Below are 18,323 nucleotides of genomic sequence, written 5' to 3' on the forward strand. Positions count from 1 at the left end.
TTTTTTTTTTTTTTTTTTTTTTTTTTTTTGCTATAGGGTGCATGTGCTCACCAGAAAGAAACAGAGAGACAGAAAGTAAGAAATCACTCCCCCGCCCCAGGGGGGCTGGCCATGCCGCAATCCCTTCTCCTCCATTCTCCTCTTGGGATCTTGGGCATGCACGCACACGCGCCCGGCGTGAGTTTAAGCCACTGGGTCCGAGACTTGAACCACAGTCAACTACATGCGAGTCCAGCAACATAGCTATCACACCAACTGCTGGTCCCAGATAAAATTTTTTTTAAAGAATTATTTTTTATTTAATTTTATTTATTCATCGATCTATTTTAATTTGACCAGAGAGAAATACACATAGAGAAAGAGAGAGAATAAATGAGAAACAAGCTACCAGGTCCGGGACTCGAATCATGGTTGGCCATGTGGTTATGTCCAGCATCCTAACCACCACGCCACCTGCTGGTCCCAAAATAAAATATTTAAAACAGGGCCTGAAACATAGTAAATGCTCTCAGATGGTAGCTACTATTACCAAAGGTGGGACTATGATTCCTATTTTTTATTCCTCAATCAACATGTGCCCTAAAGGCAATTGACCTACTTGATACTTAACAGAGCATTAAATAAAAGGAAACTAAATTTCATTCCTTATAACCAAAAGTTTATTATTTAGGAAGGCAGTTCTGCGATGGAGCTGCCACCATCACCTGTGAGTAATGCTTGCAACTATTGCATCATTCTGTCTGAGACTCTAAAGGTTCAAGTATCTTGGCATGTACAACTGCAGAACATCTCATCTATTTTGCTTTGGAAGTTAATTTTTTCTCTCCCTCCTACAAGGAAGAAAGAATACTCACAGATGAAAATATTTTTCCTTTTCACTGGTTTGTAAAGACCTATTTTTCAGTCTCATGATATAAATGTGTAAAGGAATATGTACAATTACTTACCCTCTTCTGCAAATAATCAGGAAAATGTACATTAGTAAAATTCAAACTATAATTCAAACTATAATTACCTTCTTCTTTTGTTCTTCCCCAGCCACTTATGAAACACTTTGTGTTTTGGTCCAGTTTTTGGAAAACATCAAAAGGTAGACAAATAGGTTGAATAAATTCATTATAGCTCACTGCCTTTTTTAAATGAAAAAGTGCAATATCATTTACAAAAGATTCCAAAATGAAATCTGGATGGATGATGATGGCTTTAATTTTTATCTTCTTAGTGTGTGGATGGCTCCCATTTATAGTATTAGTTCCAATCACAGCTCTCCACATTAAAGGATTTCTGGGGAAAAACATTAATTATAAGCTAAGTAAGTATTCTTTTTATTATTTTTTTAAATTATTTTTTAGGTCTTTGCCATAAGGCACGTGTACTCGCTAGAGACATTGAGAGGGAAAGTGAGAAATCAACCCTCCCTCTATTCTCCTCCTGGAATCTTGGGCACACATGCACAAGCAACTGGTGTGATTTTTCAACCTGCCAGCTTCAAGACTCTATAAACACGGTTGGCCTTGTGGAAATGCAGCTCCTGAACTGCTACACTACCTGCTGGCTCCACTACGTAAATATTCTTTTTTTTATTTTTAAGAATTATTTTATTTAACTTGTTTTCTTTATTTCTCTATTTTTATTTTTACCAGACAGGGACAGAGTGAGGAAGAGAGAGAGAGGGAAAATGAGAAAGCAAGCCACCAGGTCTGGGACTCAAACTGTGGTCGACCATGTGGGAGTCTAGCACCTTAACCACCATACCACCTGCCAGCTCCTAAGTAAATATTCTTAATCTCCAGCTAGTTTTTGTTTTTTTTATGTTACTAGTAAAAAAAAAAAATGTATTTTTATGTTACATGAAGTTTAAAGTAAACTAAAAAATAAACCAAGCAGGCCTGTGATCCTAGCTGACATGATGAGATGCTACCAAGGTTACCTGTCTGTTTTTCAGGAAAAAAAAAAAGAGAAAACTTTAAGAAAAACGTATTGGGACAATGAGATATTTAAAAAGAGAAGTAAAATTAGATCCCTGATACAACATTAAACACAAAAATAAACTCAAAGTGGGACCAGCAGTCAGCATAATGGCTATGTCTCTGGACTCCAATGTAGTCGACCACGGTTCGAGACCCAGACCGTCGATCACGGTTCAAGACCCAGACCTGGTGGCTTAAACTCATACGCCAGGCACATGTGCGTGCGTGCGTGCCCAAGATCCTGAGAGGAGAATGGAGGAGAAGGGATTGTGACATGGCCATTTCCCCTGGAGGGTAATTTCTCTGAGATCTGCTTCAAAATAATTGGAGGGGGTAGTTGATGAGAACTTAAGAAGCTGAGTGGTGGGACCAGCAGATGGCGTAACGGTTATGTCACTGAACTTCCACATAGTTGGCTGCAGTTCAGGTCCGGGACTTGGTGGCTTCAAACTCACACTGATCGTGTGTGTGCCCAAAATCCCGAGAGGAGAATGGAGGAGAAGGGATTGCAGGATGGCCACCCTCCTCGTGGGTGATTTCTCGGTTTCTGTCTCTCTGTGTCTCTCTCTGATGAGCACACGTGCCCTATAGCAAAAATCCCTCTAAAAAATCAAAATAAAACTGATTGATGGGTATCTGATAGTCCACTAAAATACCCTCTCTACTTTTAAAATGTTTTAAAATATTTATTAGAATACTTGGATGTTAACTTATTTAATTTTTAAAAATTAAACCAAAAAGAAAACATTTCTTTAAAATATATTTTAAAATTTATATTTTAAAGAATTTAAGAAAGAAAATCAGAAAGTATATTACATTGACATGAAAAAGGACTTTATAAAGCATGACACTAAGGTAAAAACAAGAACAACTAATGGATCTTGACAGTAAAGCACCAAGAAATTAACAGTTGTTATATCTGGAATTGAGTTCGGAAGGAGTTTTTCACTCTACACACAGTTTTGTTTTAATGATAGAGTGTGTGTGAGAGAAAGAAAATGAGTGAGAGAAAGATGCTTGATAAAGTCTCATTAAGCTGTGATTCCCTTTCCCCAGCCCTCAAGCTCTTCAGGATCCTGTGTGCATGTGTTTTCAAGGCAGCCCAGGAATCTGAACCTGTGGTTGGCCTTGGGGCTTTCAGTCTTACAGGGCATTACTCCTGTGCCATAGTGAGGATAAGACACTGTTGACAAATATTGAGATGCCTTCACCCTTCAGATTGGCAAAGTTTATGTGAGAGAGTGTGTGTTGATGATGACATTCAACATAGACAAGAGTTTAGAAGAACAAGGACTCTTATTGTAGAAAGTATAAATAGGTTGTGGGGCTGGCAGGTGGTGTAATGGTTAAGGGCGCTGGACTCCCACATGGCCAGCCACAGCTCAAGTCCCAGACCTGGCAGCCAGAAAATCATGCTGGCGCAATTGCCCAAAATCCTTAAGGGAGAATGAAGGAGAAGGAATCATAGTATGGCCATCCTCCCAGGGGCTCACTTCTCACTTTCCCCTTCTCTGTCTCTCTCTGGAGAGTGCATGTGCCCTATGTCAGAAACCTAAATATATATATATATACACACACATATATATATATACACATACACACACACACACACATACATTTGTGTATATACTTGACAAATTGTTTCTACTATCCCTGCTGGGGGGTGACTTCTCGCTTTCTTTCTCTCTGTCTCTGTCTTTCTGGTAAGCGCACGCACCCTATAGCAAAAAACTCTCAAAAAAAAAAAAAGAATAAATAAAGTAATAAATAAATAAATAGCTTTCTTTTTTAAAAAAAGTATAAATAGGTTGGCTTTTTGGCAACATGTATCAACAACCTAATCAACAACCTATGAAATCTGCATTGCATTTGACTGTAGTTCTGCTTCCTAACATTTATTTTAAGGGCATAAAAGATGAACACAGTGGGGCCAGCAGGTGGCGTGGTGGTGAAGGTGCTGGATCCCACATGGCAAACTCAATGAACAAAACGTACTTCGTTTAGACAATGTAGACAGAGAGACAGCGGTACATCCATACAATGGGATACTACTCAGTAATTAAAAAAAGATATACACAATAATATGCATGAATCTCAAATGCATTTCACTAATAAAAGAAGCCAGTGTCAAAGGATACATATTGTGTAATTCCATTTATATCACATCCTGGGAAAGGCAAAATCATAAGGGATAGAAAATAGATCAGTGGCTGCTAAGGGCTAGGAATAAGGATAGGAATTGACTGCAAAGGGTTATAAGGGAATTTAGAGTGTGAGAGCTCTTCTAAACCTGATGGTGGCAGTTATTCAATGTCTGTACACATGAAATTGCAGAGCACACCACTTTTAAAAGGTAAATTTTACTGCATATAAATTATGCTTCAATTTTAAAAGTAAAAACTGGGTAAATGGGAAAATTGAGAAAGAATAATAGGTCCAAAAGTTCCTTTCTGCCAGTGTGGGTTCGGACTGGCTGTAGAAAAAAGCCTCTGGTCCTAAGTTCTAAGATACCAATGCTCTTGCTCCACAACACGTTCTTTTTCAGTGCCAGCTTCACGCGGACTATTAATGTAACAACTTCTTTCCCGTTCCTAGAAGTCGTTCCCCTTTCCATGGGTACTTATAAACTCAGTTTCCTGTGCAAGGAAAAATCCCACTCTATTGTTAACGTGCCCTTGTTTAAGACGTGACCCAGATCCACAACTCTCTGGGACAGAGGTGGGCTCCTGAGAAAGGATGATTCGTTCATAAGTTGGGCAACAGTGATATCACCTAGAACTTTTAAAAAGCAAGGCTAAGCCGATCAGAAGGTTAATCATAGAAGTTGATGAAAACAAAGGAGTTAGGAATGGGAGCTAGAACTGGAAAATGATTATTTGGCACAAAGGACCATAATGGATCATATGTAAATTCATGTCATGGAGAAGGCTTTCACTCAGGGGAAAGCATCACAGAGATGCCCAACCATAAACAGCTCCAGCCCCAATACTTCTCCTCATGCGATGATCTGTATGCATATCAGAGCCCAAGGCTCTAAAAAGGGAGTAAAGAAGGGGACCAGCAGGTGGCGTGGTGGTTAAGGCACTGGACACTCCCACATGGCTGACTGCCATTTGAATACTGGACCTGGTAGCTTGCTTTCTCACTTTCCCTCCCTCTCTCTCTCTCTTTCTCTCTGTATATCTGTGGTCAGATTAAAATAAATGAATGAATAAATCAAATTAAATAATTCTTAAAAAAAAAAAAGAGTAAAGAATAAAGTTCTTAGAGGTTAAACCCATTTCCAGGAGGAAGAGTAGTACCAAGTGAAACATAGCAGCCAGGAAGCTGATAAAGGAGCTAGAATAACATTACAGATATGAAACAGAAAACTTTAATAACAGCATCCTTTTTGATAAAGCTATTTTAATGACATTTAAGGTCTTTTTTTTTTTTTTTTTTCTGACAACCTTGTGTTGTCAAAAGGGCCCTTCAAACCAGGAATCAACTTTTCAGCAGTGTCCAAACCACTATAGATCATAAAAGCTGACACGCTAATCTTTTTTTCTTTTTTTGGGAGGAGAGAGATTTTCACTATAGGGCACGTGCGCTCGCCAGAGAGAGACATAGAGACAGAAAGCGAGAAATCATCCCCCAGGGGGGATGGTCACGCCGCAATCCCCTCTCTTCCATTCTCCTCTCGGGATCTTGGGCACGCACGCACACACGCCCGGCGTGAGTTTTAAGCCACCGGGTCCGGGACGCGAACCACGGTTGACTACATGGGAGTCCAGCAACATAGCCATTACGCTAACTGCTGGTTCCCGTCGCTAATCTTTTTTTTTTAAAGGGTATTAATTCTTCCGTGAGCAAGGGAGACAGAGAGAAAGCCCCTCAACATGGTCTCAACACTGCAATGCATTCTCAGCTTTAACCAGTCCCAGGTCATGGGCACAGTCATACCTAGTGTACTCAGGGAGGTTTGTGGATGTAAACAAGAAACCCTCCCAGATAGGTCAGTCTTGCAGAGCATCACATTTTACCCCTGCACCACTATCCAGCTCCTTTCATCCAAATCTTGATGATAAAAGACAAGGAGAGAGAGGAGTGTTGTCTTAGAAATCAAGAAAAGATAGTTTCAAGGAGAGGATGTGGTCACCATGCTAAATGCTGTAGCGATCAAATAGGATTGGAACGACCTGAGGTCACTGGATTTGGGCTTGAGGTGGATCTTTAATATGGTTTTTGTCACAGAAATCAGGTTGCAGTTGAGGTTTCGTGGATCAGTGCAGCTGAAGCAGAAGGGAGCCTCCTTTTCTAAGGCTCTAACAGCAAAGGCCAGACATGACCTCTAGTTTTATATAGGCTGTGCACAAGGCTTTTTTTTTTTTAATGATTGGGGGGAAAAAAACCTGCAATATTTCATGGTAGGTGAAAATTATTTCATATAAAATTCAAATTCAGTGTTCATACATAAAATCACTGGATCATAGCTACACTCATTCGGTTATGTATTGTCTACAGCTACTTTATAACGTTAAGTAACTGAGATCAAATAACCTGCAAAGCCTCTAAAACATTTACTATGTTAAAAGAAAAAGTTTGCCAGGATTAATTTCAACAAATACATTGTAGGAAGTATAAGGCAGTAGGACTACTTACTTACAAATCTATGACTTGAAAATGGCTGAGAAAACAAAATAGGAGTTGTGTTCTGAATACATACCTAGAGTCTTTAGTGCAGTGGGCGGCTGTGAGGACCCACCTCTTTCTCACCAGGCTTCCCCCACAAATATGTGCAAGAAGACGTCCATTTTGAATCTGCAGGCTAACTAGCCATGGCCATGCTCCAGCTTGGGCATCTGTGCCCCCTACAATCCGAGATCCTCTCAACACATCCCTAAGCGGTGCTGTTCCACAATCTAAAAATAAACATGATACATTATTTGGACTGAGCATCTAGTTACTGTCTAAACCCATAGTATAATCCTTTAAATTCCTATTTTAAAAAATGGATAAAATCAAGCTGGGTGCCTAAGGCATGCTCCTGTTTTTAAAGAATCTTAAAGGAGAGTTACAACAAACGTTGTATTTGATTACTTACAGAAAGACCTGACATCAACACAGTTCATTAGTTTAAAAACTGCATTTTCCGAAGGTATGAAAATTAGATGTTTCTCTGGCCAATGTTCACATTCTCCCATGTGCGAAATAGCATTAAAGAGCCTGGGACTGGTGAGTCAAGAGCTGCAGAATCTAATACTTGCCACTTAACTTGCTGGGCTAACGCGTTCTGTCAACTGCAGTGTGAAAAGGTCACCTAACAGCCCTTTTAACTGTGGATTCCAAATCTCTGAAATGGGAGTGATAAATCCTGGCATGTGTCGAGGAGCAAATATAGAGACCCAACACAAGCGTATGTCTTTTGCTATCACTACTGTCATTATAATTGGACTAGAAACTGCTTACGTTGTTACATTTTCGTTAAAGGCAGTCTGGACAACAGAAAAAGAGAGACCCAAATTCTAACACGAAGCAGTGGGAAAAGGTAAGGGAGGGTCCCCGACAGGAACGAGCAGATACTGCCCTTCGTTGAGTTTGCCTCTTCCTTCTCGGATGCCTTGTGCCACCCGCGCCTCCAGCGCGCAGCCTCGGCCCACCCGGGACCGGCCTGGCCCTTCGAGGGGCCAACCCTGACCCTTTCGGAGAGCAGGTGGTGCTCTGAGTAGGGGAGAGAGCTCCCCACAAACAACAGCGCAGCGCTCAGGAGTCCCAGCCCCATCTTGGAGCGCCTGGTGGGAAATATGGCGGCAGGGGGTGGCTCTGCCCAGGCTGACCGCCCTGAGCTCCGGGCCTTGTGGGGGAGGCGGTGCCGCAGGGGCTGCCGGGAGATAGGCGAGGTGTGGGAGGGGCCGGGAGGCCTGCGGGGAAGTTGCCCGGATGAGGCAGGCCTGGGCATTTACTCCGGTTGAATCTGTTGATTGGGCGGAAGTTTGCCAAGTGTCCAGCCCAGCAAGGCCCTGGGATTTCATTTTTTTCTTGAGTTTTTTTGTTTGTTTGTTTGTTTGTTTGTTTTTGCTGTAGGGCGCATGCGCTCGCCAGAAAGAGAGCGAGACGGAAAGCGAGAAATCACCCCCCAGAGGGGATGGCCACGCCGCAATCCCTTCCCCTCCATTCTCGTCTTGGGATCTTGGGCACGCACGCACACGCGCCCAGTGTGAGTTTAAGACACCGGGTCCAGGACTCGAACCGTGGTCAACTACATGGGAGTCCAGCGACATAGCCATTAACGCTAACTGCTGGTTCCCTGGGGGTTTCTTAAGTGTAAGACTTTACAGGGTACTTTCCGCAGAGCACAGAAAGCTACTACAGTGGACCCGTAGGTGCAGGAGCCACCGAGGCGTTGCTAGCTCAGAGTTAGTGGGGCCAGGGAGGCTTCCAGAAGCTGGGTCATCTTAGCCAGGCATAAGCTGGGGAAAGGGGACTCTAAATGCAGAGTAGATGCAGAAGTTGGGATTTTAAGACAGCATAAACATTGAGGTAACCAAATTTCTGTGTTGTGGATTAAACCCTTATTCAATAGTTTTTGTTGATGATGATTAGTTTGGTATAGGGCTCACGCACTTGCTGGAGACGGTATCACGCCCTAGGAGAGATGGCCACACCCCATCCCTTCTCCATTCTCTTCAGGATTTAGGGCATGCAAACCCACGCTCATGGGGTACTTTTCAAGCTACTGGGTCCAGAACTAGCCCCTCTATCCTTCATACAACCTGCTGGCCCTCTTAGTAGTAGTTTTGAGGTAGTTTGCCATGAGCCAACTTGGGGTTAGCTAATAAAATCTGATTTAAGGACTTGTAAAGTTGAGGATGAAGGTGGCTGATCAGAACTGCACCATCACTTCCTACAAACGCGTGCGTGCAAGCACGCACACACACAGCCTCAGTCCCTAGCCTGAGAGAGGTGTTATTCCTTGTCCCTCTGAGAACTCCTTAGATGTTCCCTGATATTCTGGTTTACTGGGGGAGGGAAGAGGGTTGGGAGAGGCCGGTGAGTGGCCCTGGTTAATCAGTCCATGAAGCAAGTAGATTATCACCCTAATAACATACATATCAAAATAGCACATCGGGGGAGAGTGTTTGACCCTGAGAACTTTTTTTTTTTTTTTGGAGACGTTTTCGCTATAGGGCGCATGCGCTCGCCAGGCAGACAGAGAGAGACATAGAGACAGAAAGCGAGAAATCACCCCCCAGGGGGGATGGTCACACCACAATCCCTTCTCCTCTCAGGATCTTGGGCACGCACGCACACGTGCCCAGCGTGAGTTTTAAGCCACCGGGTCTGGGACTCAAACCGCGGTCGACTACGTGGGAGTCCAGCGACATAGCCATTACGCTAACTGCCGGCTCCCGACCCTGAGAACTTTTATGACTTGGCTAGCAGAGAAAATTGGGACTAACTTCACTTGGCGGAAAAAAATAAATAAATAAACTGTGACACACCCAAGTTCAGGCAAAAGGCTTGGTTGGGGCTGTGGCACTCTAGGGAAGTCTCCCTGCAGGAAGAGGGTGTGAGTAGGCCTAGATTGAGGGAGAAGGTCAAGTGGGGAGTAATAAAGACAGGCTAGACTGCAGGTACAGCAAAAAGCAAGGGCATGGATATGCCTGACAGCAAGCAGTAGTGATGCCAGGAGTCATGAATATCAGTCTGGGACCAGCCCCATGGCCTAGTGGTTAAAGGAGCTGGATCCACATGGCTGACCATGCAGTTTGAATCTTGGCCCCAGTAGCTTGAAAAACTCCCTGTCTACACGTGTGGATGTGTGCCCCACATCCCAACAGGATGGAGAAATGAAGGATTGCTGTGTGACCATGTCCATCTCGGGGTTCTTTCTCCCTCTCCCCCACCACCTTGTGTGTTTCTGTGGTGAATGCATGTGCCCTCTGGCAAAATTTAAAGAAAGGGAAAGGAAAGTCTTGACTCTTCTTGGCAGGTAGGTGTGTGTGGGGAGTCCCAACTGGCACTATTTAGGACTTGCCGTGTACACACTGAGAATATACTTACATTTAATAGTGCAAGATGTATGTATATAATTTTATTGTTATTTTTACTGTTTTCTATCATCTTAGGTCGAAGAGAGAAGCCCATCTTAACATTTTTTATTGTGATATGTAAATGTGTCAAAGGCTTCTTCCTCATTTTTCATTAGCAAAGGTCCCAAATTAAAGCATATGGCCCTTCCCTTTAGCAGAGCCACTTAACATGGTTTGGAACATGCAGCAGTAGGCCTGGAGCCTGCTTTATCATCAGGGGTAGGGTGCTGTTCGCTCAGCGTAATGAGGAGAATTTTGTCAGTGCGGAAATGATAGTGGAGGAGAGGGAGGACAGACACAGGCAGCCCACAAACATGGCAGAAGAACAGGCCTGGCCCAAAAAGATACTGTGAAAATTTGACTGTGGTGGTGATATTCTTTTTTTTCTTGGCTAAACTTCAGACAAGCTCCTGAACTTTCTCCTAGGCCCATCCGTGCACCTCCTTTTAAAATCCAATCTTAGCAAGAACCCCGATTCACTTTACCAAGAGCCCTCCACTCTGCGTATCTGCTACAAAAATGACCAAGGGAACCTCACCACCCTCCGGGATTTTGAGCATGTGAAGGAGCTAAAGTTAGGGCAAAAGCGTGACGCTGGGGGAGAACAGTGTCTGAAACCTGGAGGAGGCCCAGATGGGGCTGAGGTTGCTGGCACCACTGAAGAGTGAAGCCACTATCACTCTCGGCTTCCATGAGGCACTGAGCCTCAGGTCTTAGCAACAGCCGCGACCAGACTGGGCACTGTGAAGGGCTTCCCTTTGAGGAAGGCCCCAGCCCACTAAGGAAAATAGCAGTAATTACAATAATAATGTCATAGAGTAACGAGCACCTCCCACATTTGAAGCCAATTTTCATCCTCAACAATTTGGCACGATCATTACCACCTTTTACAGACAAGAAAACTGAGCCTTACAGAATTTGTTTATTCACTTAGTTGACAAAGTAATGAACATGCAAACCAAAAGCCTTCTTATCTCACCTTTCTAAGTAAAAGCATGGGAGCCAGGGTTATGAAAAATGAGACCTGGGCTTGGTTGGGGCAGGGTATGGGTCTGGAGTAAGGGCAGGATTTATTTATTTTCCCAGATGTCCCCTATCTAGTTGGGACGTGCATGAATTAGTGCTAGAAATTTCTTTTTATTTACTTACTTTCATTTGCTACAGAGTGTGTGCGCTCACTGGAGAGAGAGGGGAGAGAGAAAGAAAGCAAGCGCACCCCAGGGTGGTGACACACCACAATCCCCTCTCAGGATTTTGGGCATGCACATACCTGGCATGTTTTTCCAGATACCTGGTCTAGGCTCAGTGGGCCATGTGGGATCCAGCTACCTTAACCACCATGCCATCTGGCTGGCCTGGTGGTTAATTTATTTTATTTTTAAAATTTTATTTATTTATTTATTTGGTTTTATAACTTTATTTGAAAATCAGCAGTTAGTCCTTATCCACATTGGCTGTAGATTTTTGAAAGTGGTAACAGGTACATAGGTCACAGAGTGTAGAGCTTGTTGGGTGACTCTTCATCCTCGTTTCGTTTTTCTGGACAACCGCACACAGATTCGATGTGGGTCGTTCCTTATTCCTTTGGCCCAGACAGCTTTGTTGGGCCTGGTATCAATGCGCACATCTGGAGTTCCCATCTCTTTCATGGCAAATTCCTGGATTTCTTTGAGTGCCCGAGGGCATGTTTCTTGAAGCCCGCGCCATGGATGCGCTTGTGAATATCGATGGCATATTCCTGGGTCACCACCTCGTTGATGGCAGAATGGCCCTTCTTCTTCTCGCCACCCTTCTTTACGGGAGCCATTCTGCCCACCTAAGTTGAAAAGCAAGATAGTTTTGACCTTGCATATCTCCTGACAGCTTCAGGGACCTAAAGGATCCCAGATCATACTTCAAGGGCTGCTGGTTTAAGTTATTTGATGCTATTACTTAATACTTGCCAATTCCTTATAGAAGCATACTAATAGGTGATGCATCATTTGAAAACACAGTTTCTGAGTTAGGGGGAGGGATTTGTCTTAGGAGCAGCTAAACAGTATGAGAAGTGAACTGTGGTTGACTACATAGGAATTCAGCAACATAGCCATTACACTAACTGCTGGTCCCTAGAAATTTATTTTAATAAAAATATTCTAGCCAGCCCCATAGTCCAGTAGTTAAGGGAGCTGGATCCCATATAGCCAACTGAGGTTCAAATCCCAGCCCCAGCAGCTTGGGTGGGGCCGGCAGGTGGCATTGTGGTTGAGGTGCTGGACTCCCACATGGCTGACTGTGGTTCGAGTCCTAGACCTGGCAGCTTGCTTTCTCATTTTCCCTCCTTCTCTTTTTCTCTCTCTGGTCAAACTAAAATAAATGAATAAATTAAATAAATCTTTAAAAAAAAAAAAATGCTGGGCTGGGCAGTCATGTGTACTTTCTCGCTGCTGCCCATGTCTCCCAGACTCTGGTGAGCACACGTGCCTGTGATAGTTAAAAAAGATTTTAGGGCTGACCCTGTGGCCTACTGGCAGCTAAATCTCACATTGCCAACTGTGGTTTGAATCCTAGCCCTGGTGATTTGAAAAACATGCCAGGTAATGAGTGTGTGTGTGTGTGTGTGTGTGTGTGTGTGCGCACGCCCAAAATCCCAACAGGTTGGCAAAATGGAGAAGAGATTGTGGTATGACCACATCCCATTGGAAGGTGCTTCCTCCAATGCTACACATCCTGTGGGGGAAATAAATTATGTAGTTATTTATTTATTTACCTATTTTTAGGTTTTTACCATAGGACATGCATGCTCGCTGGAGAGAGACGGGGAAAATGAGAAATCACCCCCTCGGGTGATGGCCATGCTGCAATCCCTTCTCTCCACTCTCAGGATTTCGGGCCATACGTCTGGGATGATTTTTAAGCCACTGAGTTCAGGACTCAAACTGGTCGACTACGTGGAAATCCAGCTCCTAAACCACCACACCACCTGCAGGCTCTGTTATGTAGAATTTAAGTAGTAACATGAAGTCATGTATCCATCATCTCTCTTACTCATTTTATTAAATATTTAATACATTTGAAAGAACCTTTATAGACTATACAGTTTATTTATTTATTATTAATAATATTGTTATTATTCAAATTATATTATTATTATTTATGCCATAGGGTGCATGCACTCACAAAGAGAGACAGTGAGAGGGAAAGTGAGAAATCATCCCCCAGGGTGGATAGTCACACCTCAGTCCTTTCTCCTCCACATTTTCCTCCTGGGATTTAGGACAGGCACACACACACACACACACACACACCCACGTGCGTGCCTGCACACGTGCCCCACGTGATTTTCAAGCCGCCAGGTCTGGGACTGGAACTGTAGGCGGCCATGGTCGAACACCTCAAGCACCACACCATCTGCTGGCCCAGCTATGTGCAGTTTTAAGAATAGTAGTTTCAAGAATATCTAACTATTGGGACCAGCAGTTAGCGTAATGGCCATGTCACTGTACTCCCATGTAGTCGACCACGGTTCGAGTCCCGGATCCAGTGACTTAAACTCACACTGCGCCGAATGGAGAAGAGATTGTGGCGTGGTCATCCCCCTGGGGGGTGATTTCTAGCTTTCTGTCTCTCTTTCTCTCTTTCTGGCGCGTGCATGCGCCTTTCAAAAAAAAAAAAAAATCTCTCAATCGAGAGGGAAAATGAATGATGTCCAATCTGGCTGTCTTCTGCTGAATAGGGGAATAGTACAACACTCTGTATTAGAGGTACATTTAATCACGTCTTTACAGCATACATTTCTTTTTCCAACATGAATACCATGCATGTCAGTCAAGACAAAAATATTACTATATACGTTCTCATCAGCAAAGAGCTTCATTTTTTGTCAATTTAGCATACGTTTACCAGTTTTTTCCTTCCCCCTTCCCTTTCGTCCCTTCCGTACTAAACTTTTTTTCCCACATTTTATTGATTCACAAAAGATTTTAAAGTATGGACAAAGCTAGAATCTAATGACAAGTGCACTGTAATTTTTTTCTGAAACATTTTTTCTCTCTCCATTTCCCCTTTTACTAAAGAAAGGTATAAACTCACTTATTTGCAAAAGAAAAATTAGGTTAAATCTCAATTTGATCTGTTATTTGCACAAAGCCCCATAATTCAATTTCTGATACAAGGCAGTACATACTATTATATTGTTGAACTTACGCAAATAACCATTCTGCCACAGAGTAAGAACGCTCACAAATATATTCCATTTGTGAAGGGGTCAGGAAGGGAGCAAAGTTTGTTTTAATTTAAAAAAAAAAATTTAACAAATTGCTGGACCTATCAACAACTCAAAAGAAAACAAAAATCCTTAAATCTGGAAGACAAAGCATAGAGGAAAATCAGTAATGTTTTAGAAAAAAGATCAAAGAATTCTATTTCACCAGTTCAGTCTCATGTAATCTCTTTTGCTGAATTTGCAGCGTTGCTGTGGTCTGACCTTTCTGTTAACATTCAACATTATTATTGATATTTCAGAACTTGTCCCTACCATTAAATTGGCCTTTTTCTTGATCATTTTTTGTTCTCTTATTTGTCTGTCTTTAGTTTTCCTGGTATAGTACTCCCTTCAGAACTTCTCCAAGAGCGGGTCTGGTGTTGGTAAATTCTTTCAGGTTTTGTTTATCTGGAAATATATATATATATATATATATATATATATATATATATAATTTTTTTTATTTAGGATAATCTTGCCAGATATAGTATTTTTGGTCGAAATTGTTTTTCACTTAACACTTTGAATATATCTTCCCATTCTTTCCTTGCTTGCATTGTTTCTGACTAGAGGTCCGATGTTAGCCTATGGGATAGCCTTTGAAAGTAACTTGATGTTTTTCTCTGGCCAATTTTAGTATCTTGTCTCTGTCTGTGGTTTTGGTAAATCTGACTATGATGTTCCTTGAAGAAGATCTTTTTGGGTCGATTCTATGTGGGGTCCTTTGTATTTCTTGGGTCTAGATATTTGAGTGCCTCTCTAGGTTTGGAAAGTTTTCTTCCAGGATTTCATGGAATAGATTATCAATGCCCTGATTAGTTTCTTCACCTTCTGGGGTACTGATGATCTGGACGTTTGGGCGTCTAATGGTATCTAGTATTACTCGTATGTTATTCTCATTTTTGGGGGCTGTTTTCTCAGTCTTTTTGGTGAATTTTTCTAGGTCAGAGATTCTGTCTTTTATATCTGAGATTCAATCTTCTGCTTGATCTAATCTGCTTTTAATACTTTCAGGGGAGGTTTTGGTTTCTTGTATTACAGCCTTCACCTCTAACAATTCCCTTTGATTCTTTTTTATGGTGTAGATTTCCTCTTTCAGATCGTGCTGGAACTTCCTCACCTCCTGGAACTCATCTCTTTTCTCCTGCATCTTCTGGAGTTTGTTGTCTCTCTTCTCTTACATCTGTTACGATGACTATCCTAAATTCTTTATCTGACCATTCCATTGTACTATCTGTCCTTTCCCCTTGGGGAAGAGATTTTCTTGATTTCTCATATTTCTTGTGCCTCTGTGTGGTTTCTGGGCACCTGAAGGATTATACGTTACTTCATACCTTCTTGGAGTTCATTCTGAGTGTTAAAGGTGTGCAAAAGGAGATGACCTGCAATATTTTTGTAGTTCTGTCTTCCTAATCCTCACCAAGCAACCTGCGCTTTTGTCAGTGGAACTGGATATTACAAAGGCCTCACAGTTTCAAGGCAATAGGTGCACCTGAACCAAGCTGCAGGGTTTCAGCTAAGAATTCAGAGGTGTGTGGGAGATGAGCCGCGTTCACTGCAGCTCTGTATTTCTCCCAGCTACTCGCTTTGCAGACTCTGCTCTGATTTTTAGTCATTTGGTGGCATATTCACGTTTGGCTAATTTGTTAGAGACTTCTGCTACTGTTAACTCATATGCTTCACTTTACTGTGAGGTACATCTGTGCCTATTTCTCCTCTACTATTGTGTTTTGCAATGTAGTATCCACGGACAGAAATTTGAATTTACATTTATAAAGATTATTTTCTCCTTTTCTGTAGCAGTTCAGTGGGGATTGAGGTCTTCTATGACCTTAAAGTATTAAGATGTTTTGCTACTGTGCACCTGGACCTGCCTAGAGACTCAAGGTATGGAAGGTGAGAAGCAAGGTGAGAAAGTCAGGTAAAAGAAAAGAAACAAAGGGTAAAAGACAAAAAAAAAATCAAAACAAAATAATGAAAAGGGAAAAAAAAAAGGCAAAAAATTACAGCTAGGGCTAGGCCCACCTCAGATGCTCATGGATTCTGAAATTAGCAAGAGAAAGGAGACAAGAGACAGTAGTTACAGAATTTTCAAACACACACACACACACACACACACACACACATATATATATATAAAGAAAAATTCAAGAGAAAGGGAGAGGGAGAAAGAGACAAACAGAAGACAGAGTGAGTGTTGGGCTGGAAGGAGAGGTTTAGGGCAGAGGCTTTCGGGTTAAAGGGGCAGGGCTAGGCCCACCCCAGATGCTCATGGATTCTGGCTTTTGCGGCTCTTGAAGTTGTATAATATCTTCTTATTGAATTTCACTGATGCACATGTGGTTTACATCATAACTTCTCTGACTACAATGGCATATCACAGTTTACCTGGCAGTGGTTTTTACTTCTTAGCTGTACTTAAAATAATGGTGTATCTTAAAATCAATGGTGTCTTGGGACCAGCAGGTGGTGTGGTGGTTGGGGGGCTGGGCACTCCCACATGGCCAACCATGGTTCGAGTCCCGGTGGTTTGCCTCCTCACTTTCTCTCCCCCCGCCCCTGTGTCTCACTCTGGTCATATTAAAAATAATAATAATAAAATGAATGAATAAAATGAATAAATAAAACTGAATACATAATTCTTTAAAAAAAATCAATGGTGTCTTAATAGCTGATGAAATCCAATATATTTATTAGGTCAAGTTTATTAACTATTCGAATCTATATCTTTACTGATCACTTTCCCTGCTTTTTATATCAATTATTTGAGAGGTTATGTTAAAAATTTGAGAGTGTAAGTTTTTATTTCTCATATGTTTTTGCGTTTTGTTTACTACTCTGACCCTAGAGTAGGTGCATTCAGGTATGGCTGTGTCTTATCTTCCAGGTTGATTCTTTGGCCAATTTGTAGTGATAGCGTTATCCCACGCAGTGATTCTCAGTCTATTCTGTGTAATAAAAGTTTAGATAGGCCAACTCTCTTTTAGCTAATGTTTGACTGGTATAACTTTTTTTTATTTTGTTTTTACTTAAATAATAAAATCTTCAACTTTACTGTTTCCTTACAGATGAGCTTTGCTCTTACAAACAACAAATAACTGGATCTTATTTCCTTTTCTTAGTTTATCTCTTTCATGAACAAGAGAGGGGCAGAGATAGAGATAGCACCCGCAGCAGTCTTGACACCATAGTCTCCCAGCCAGCCTTGCGTCATGGGCATCAGAGAGAGGTCTCTGATCACAGGTCCAGAACCTTCCCATGTGGGTGAGCCTTGCAAAGTGTCACCTTTCACTGCTGTGCCCTTGTCTTGCCCCTGGGTTTTGTTTCCTAATTCAATCTGATGATCTTTTCCATTGAACTAAAATGCCCATTTACGTTTGTGTGAGTACTCGTACATTTAGGTTTATTTTTTTAAAAGAATTATTTTATTTCACTTTATTTATTTAGAGGAATAGAGGTAGCAAGAGAGAGAGAGACAGAGGGAAAGTGAGAAAGCAAGCTGCCAGGTCTGGGACTCAAACCACAGTCTGCCATGTGGGGGTCTAGCACTCCCAACCACCAGACCACATGCTAGCTTCATATAGATTTATTTCTGCCATCTTGCTTTGGGCTATTTGTCCCACTTGTGCCTTTTTCTTTACTGCCTTTCTTCATTTAGATTGATGAGTGTTTTTACTGGGTTTAGAATTCTGGGTGTTCTGGGGCAGCAAGTGGTGTAGGGGTTAAGGTGCTGGATCCCACATGGCTGAATGTGGTTTGAGTCCCAGACCTGACGGCTTGAAAATCACATCAAGTGTATGTGAGTGCATGCCCAAAATCCCAAGAGGAGAATAGAAGAGACGGGATTGTGGCATGGCCATTCCCCCTGGATGGTGATTTCTCACTCTCCCTCTCGCTGTTTTTTTTCTCCAGTGAACACATGCACCCTATGGCAAAAACCTTACAAAAACACTTTTTAACTGTTCTAATATGTATAGTGATATAGTGAAAAATAAAAGGCCTTTTTTTATTTTGTAAAGTTTATTTACTTCTTCAGAG

General features: G+C 42.1%; 1 protein-coding gene across 2 annotated transcripts in view; it reads right to left on the reverse strand.

Moving 5' to 3' along the window:
• TMPRSS12 (transmembrane serine protease 12) overlaps positions 1 to 7,793 on the reverse strand; it is a 22,803-nt gene extending 15,010 nt beyond the window's left edge. For both annotated transcript variants that reach the window (XM_006168156.3, XM_006168155.3), the window contains exons 1-3: positions 7,536 to 7,793; positions 6,676 to 6,871; positions 1,016 to 1,284 (exon numbers count right to left, since the gene is read on the reverse strand). In XM_006168156.3, coding sequence (XP_006168218.1) covers positions 1,016 to 1,284; positions 6,676 to 6,871; positions 7,536 to 7,731 — 661 coding nt within the window. In that variant the 5' untranslated portion in view covers positions 7,732 to 7,793. The remainder of the gene's footprint in view (positions 1 to 1,015; positions 1,285 to 6,675; positions 6,872 to 7,535) is intronic.
• Positions 7,794 to 18,323: the final 10,530 nt, after the last annotated feature.

This window comes from Tupaia chinensis, unplaced genomic scaffold, assembly GCF_000334495.1.
Source record: "Tupaia chinensis unplaced genomic scaffold, TupChi_1.0 Scaffold145652_1, whole genome shotgun sequence".
In the NCBI taxonomy this organism is placed as follows: domain Eukaryota; kingdom Metazoa; phylum Chordata; class Mammalia; order Scandentia; family Tupaiidae; genus Tupaia; species Tupaia belangeri.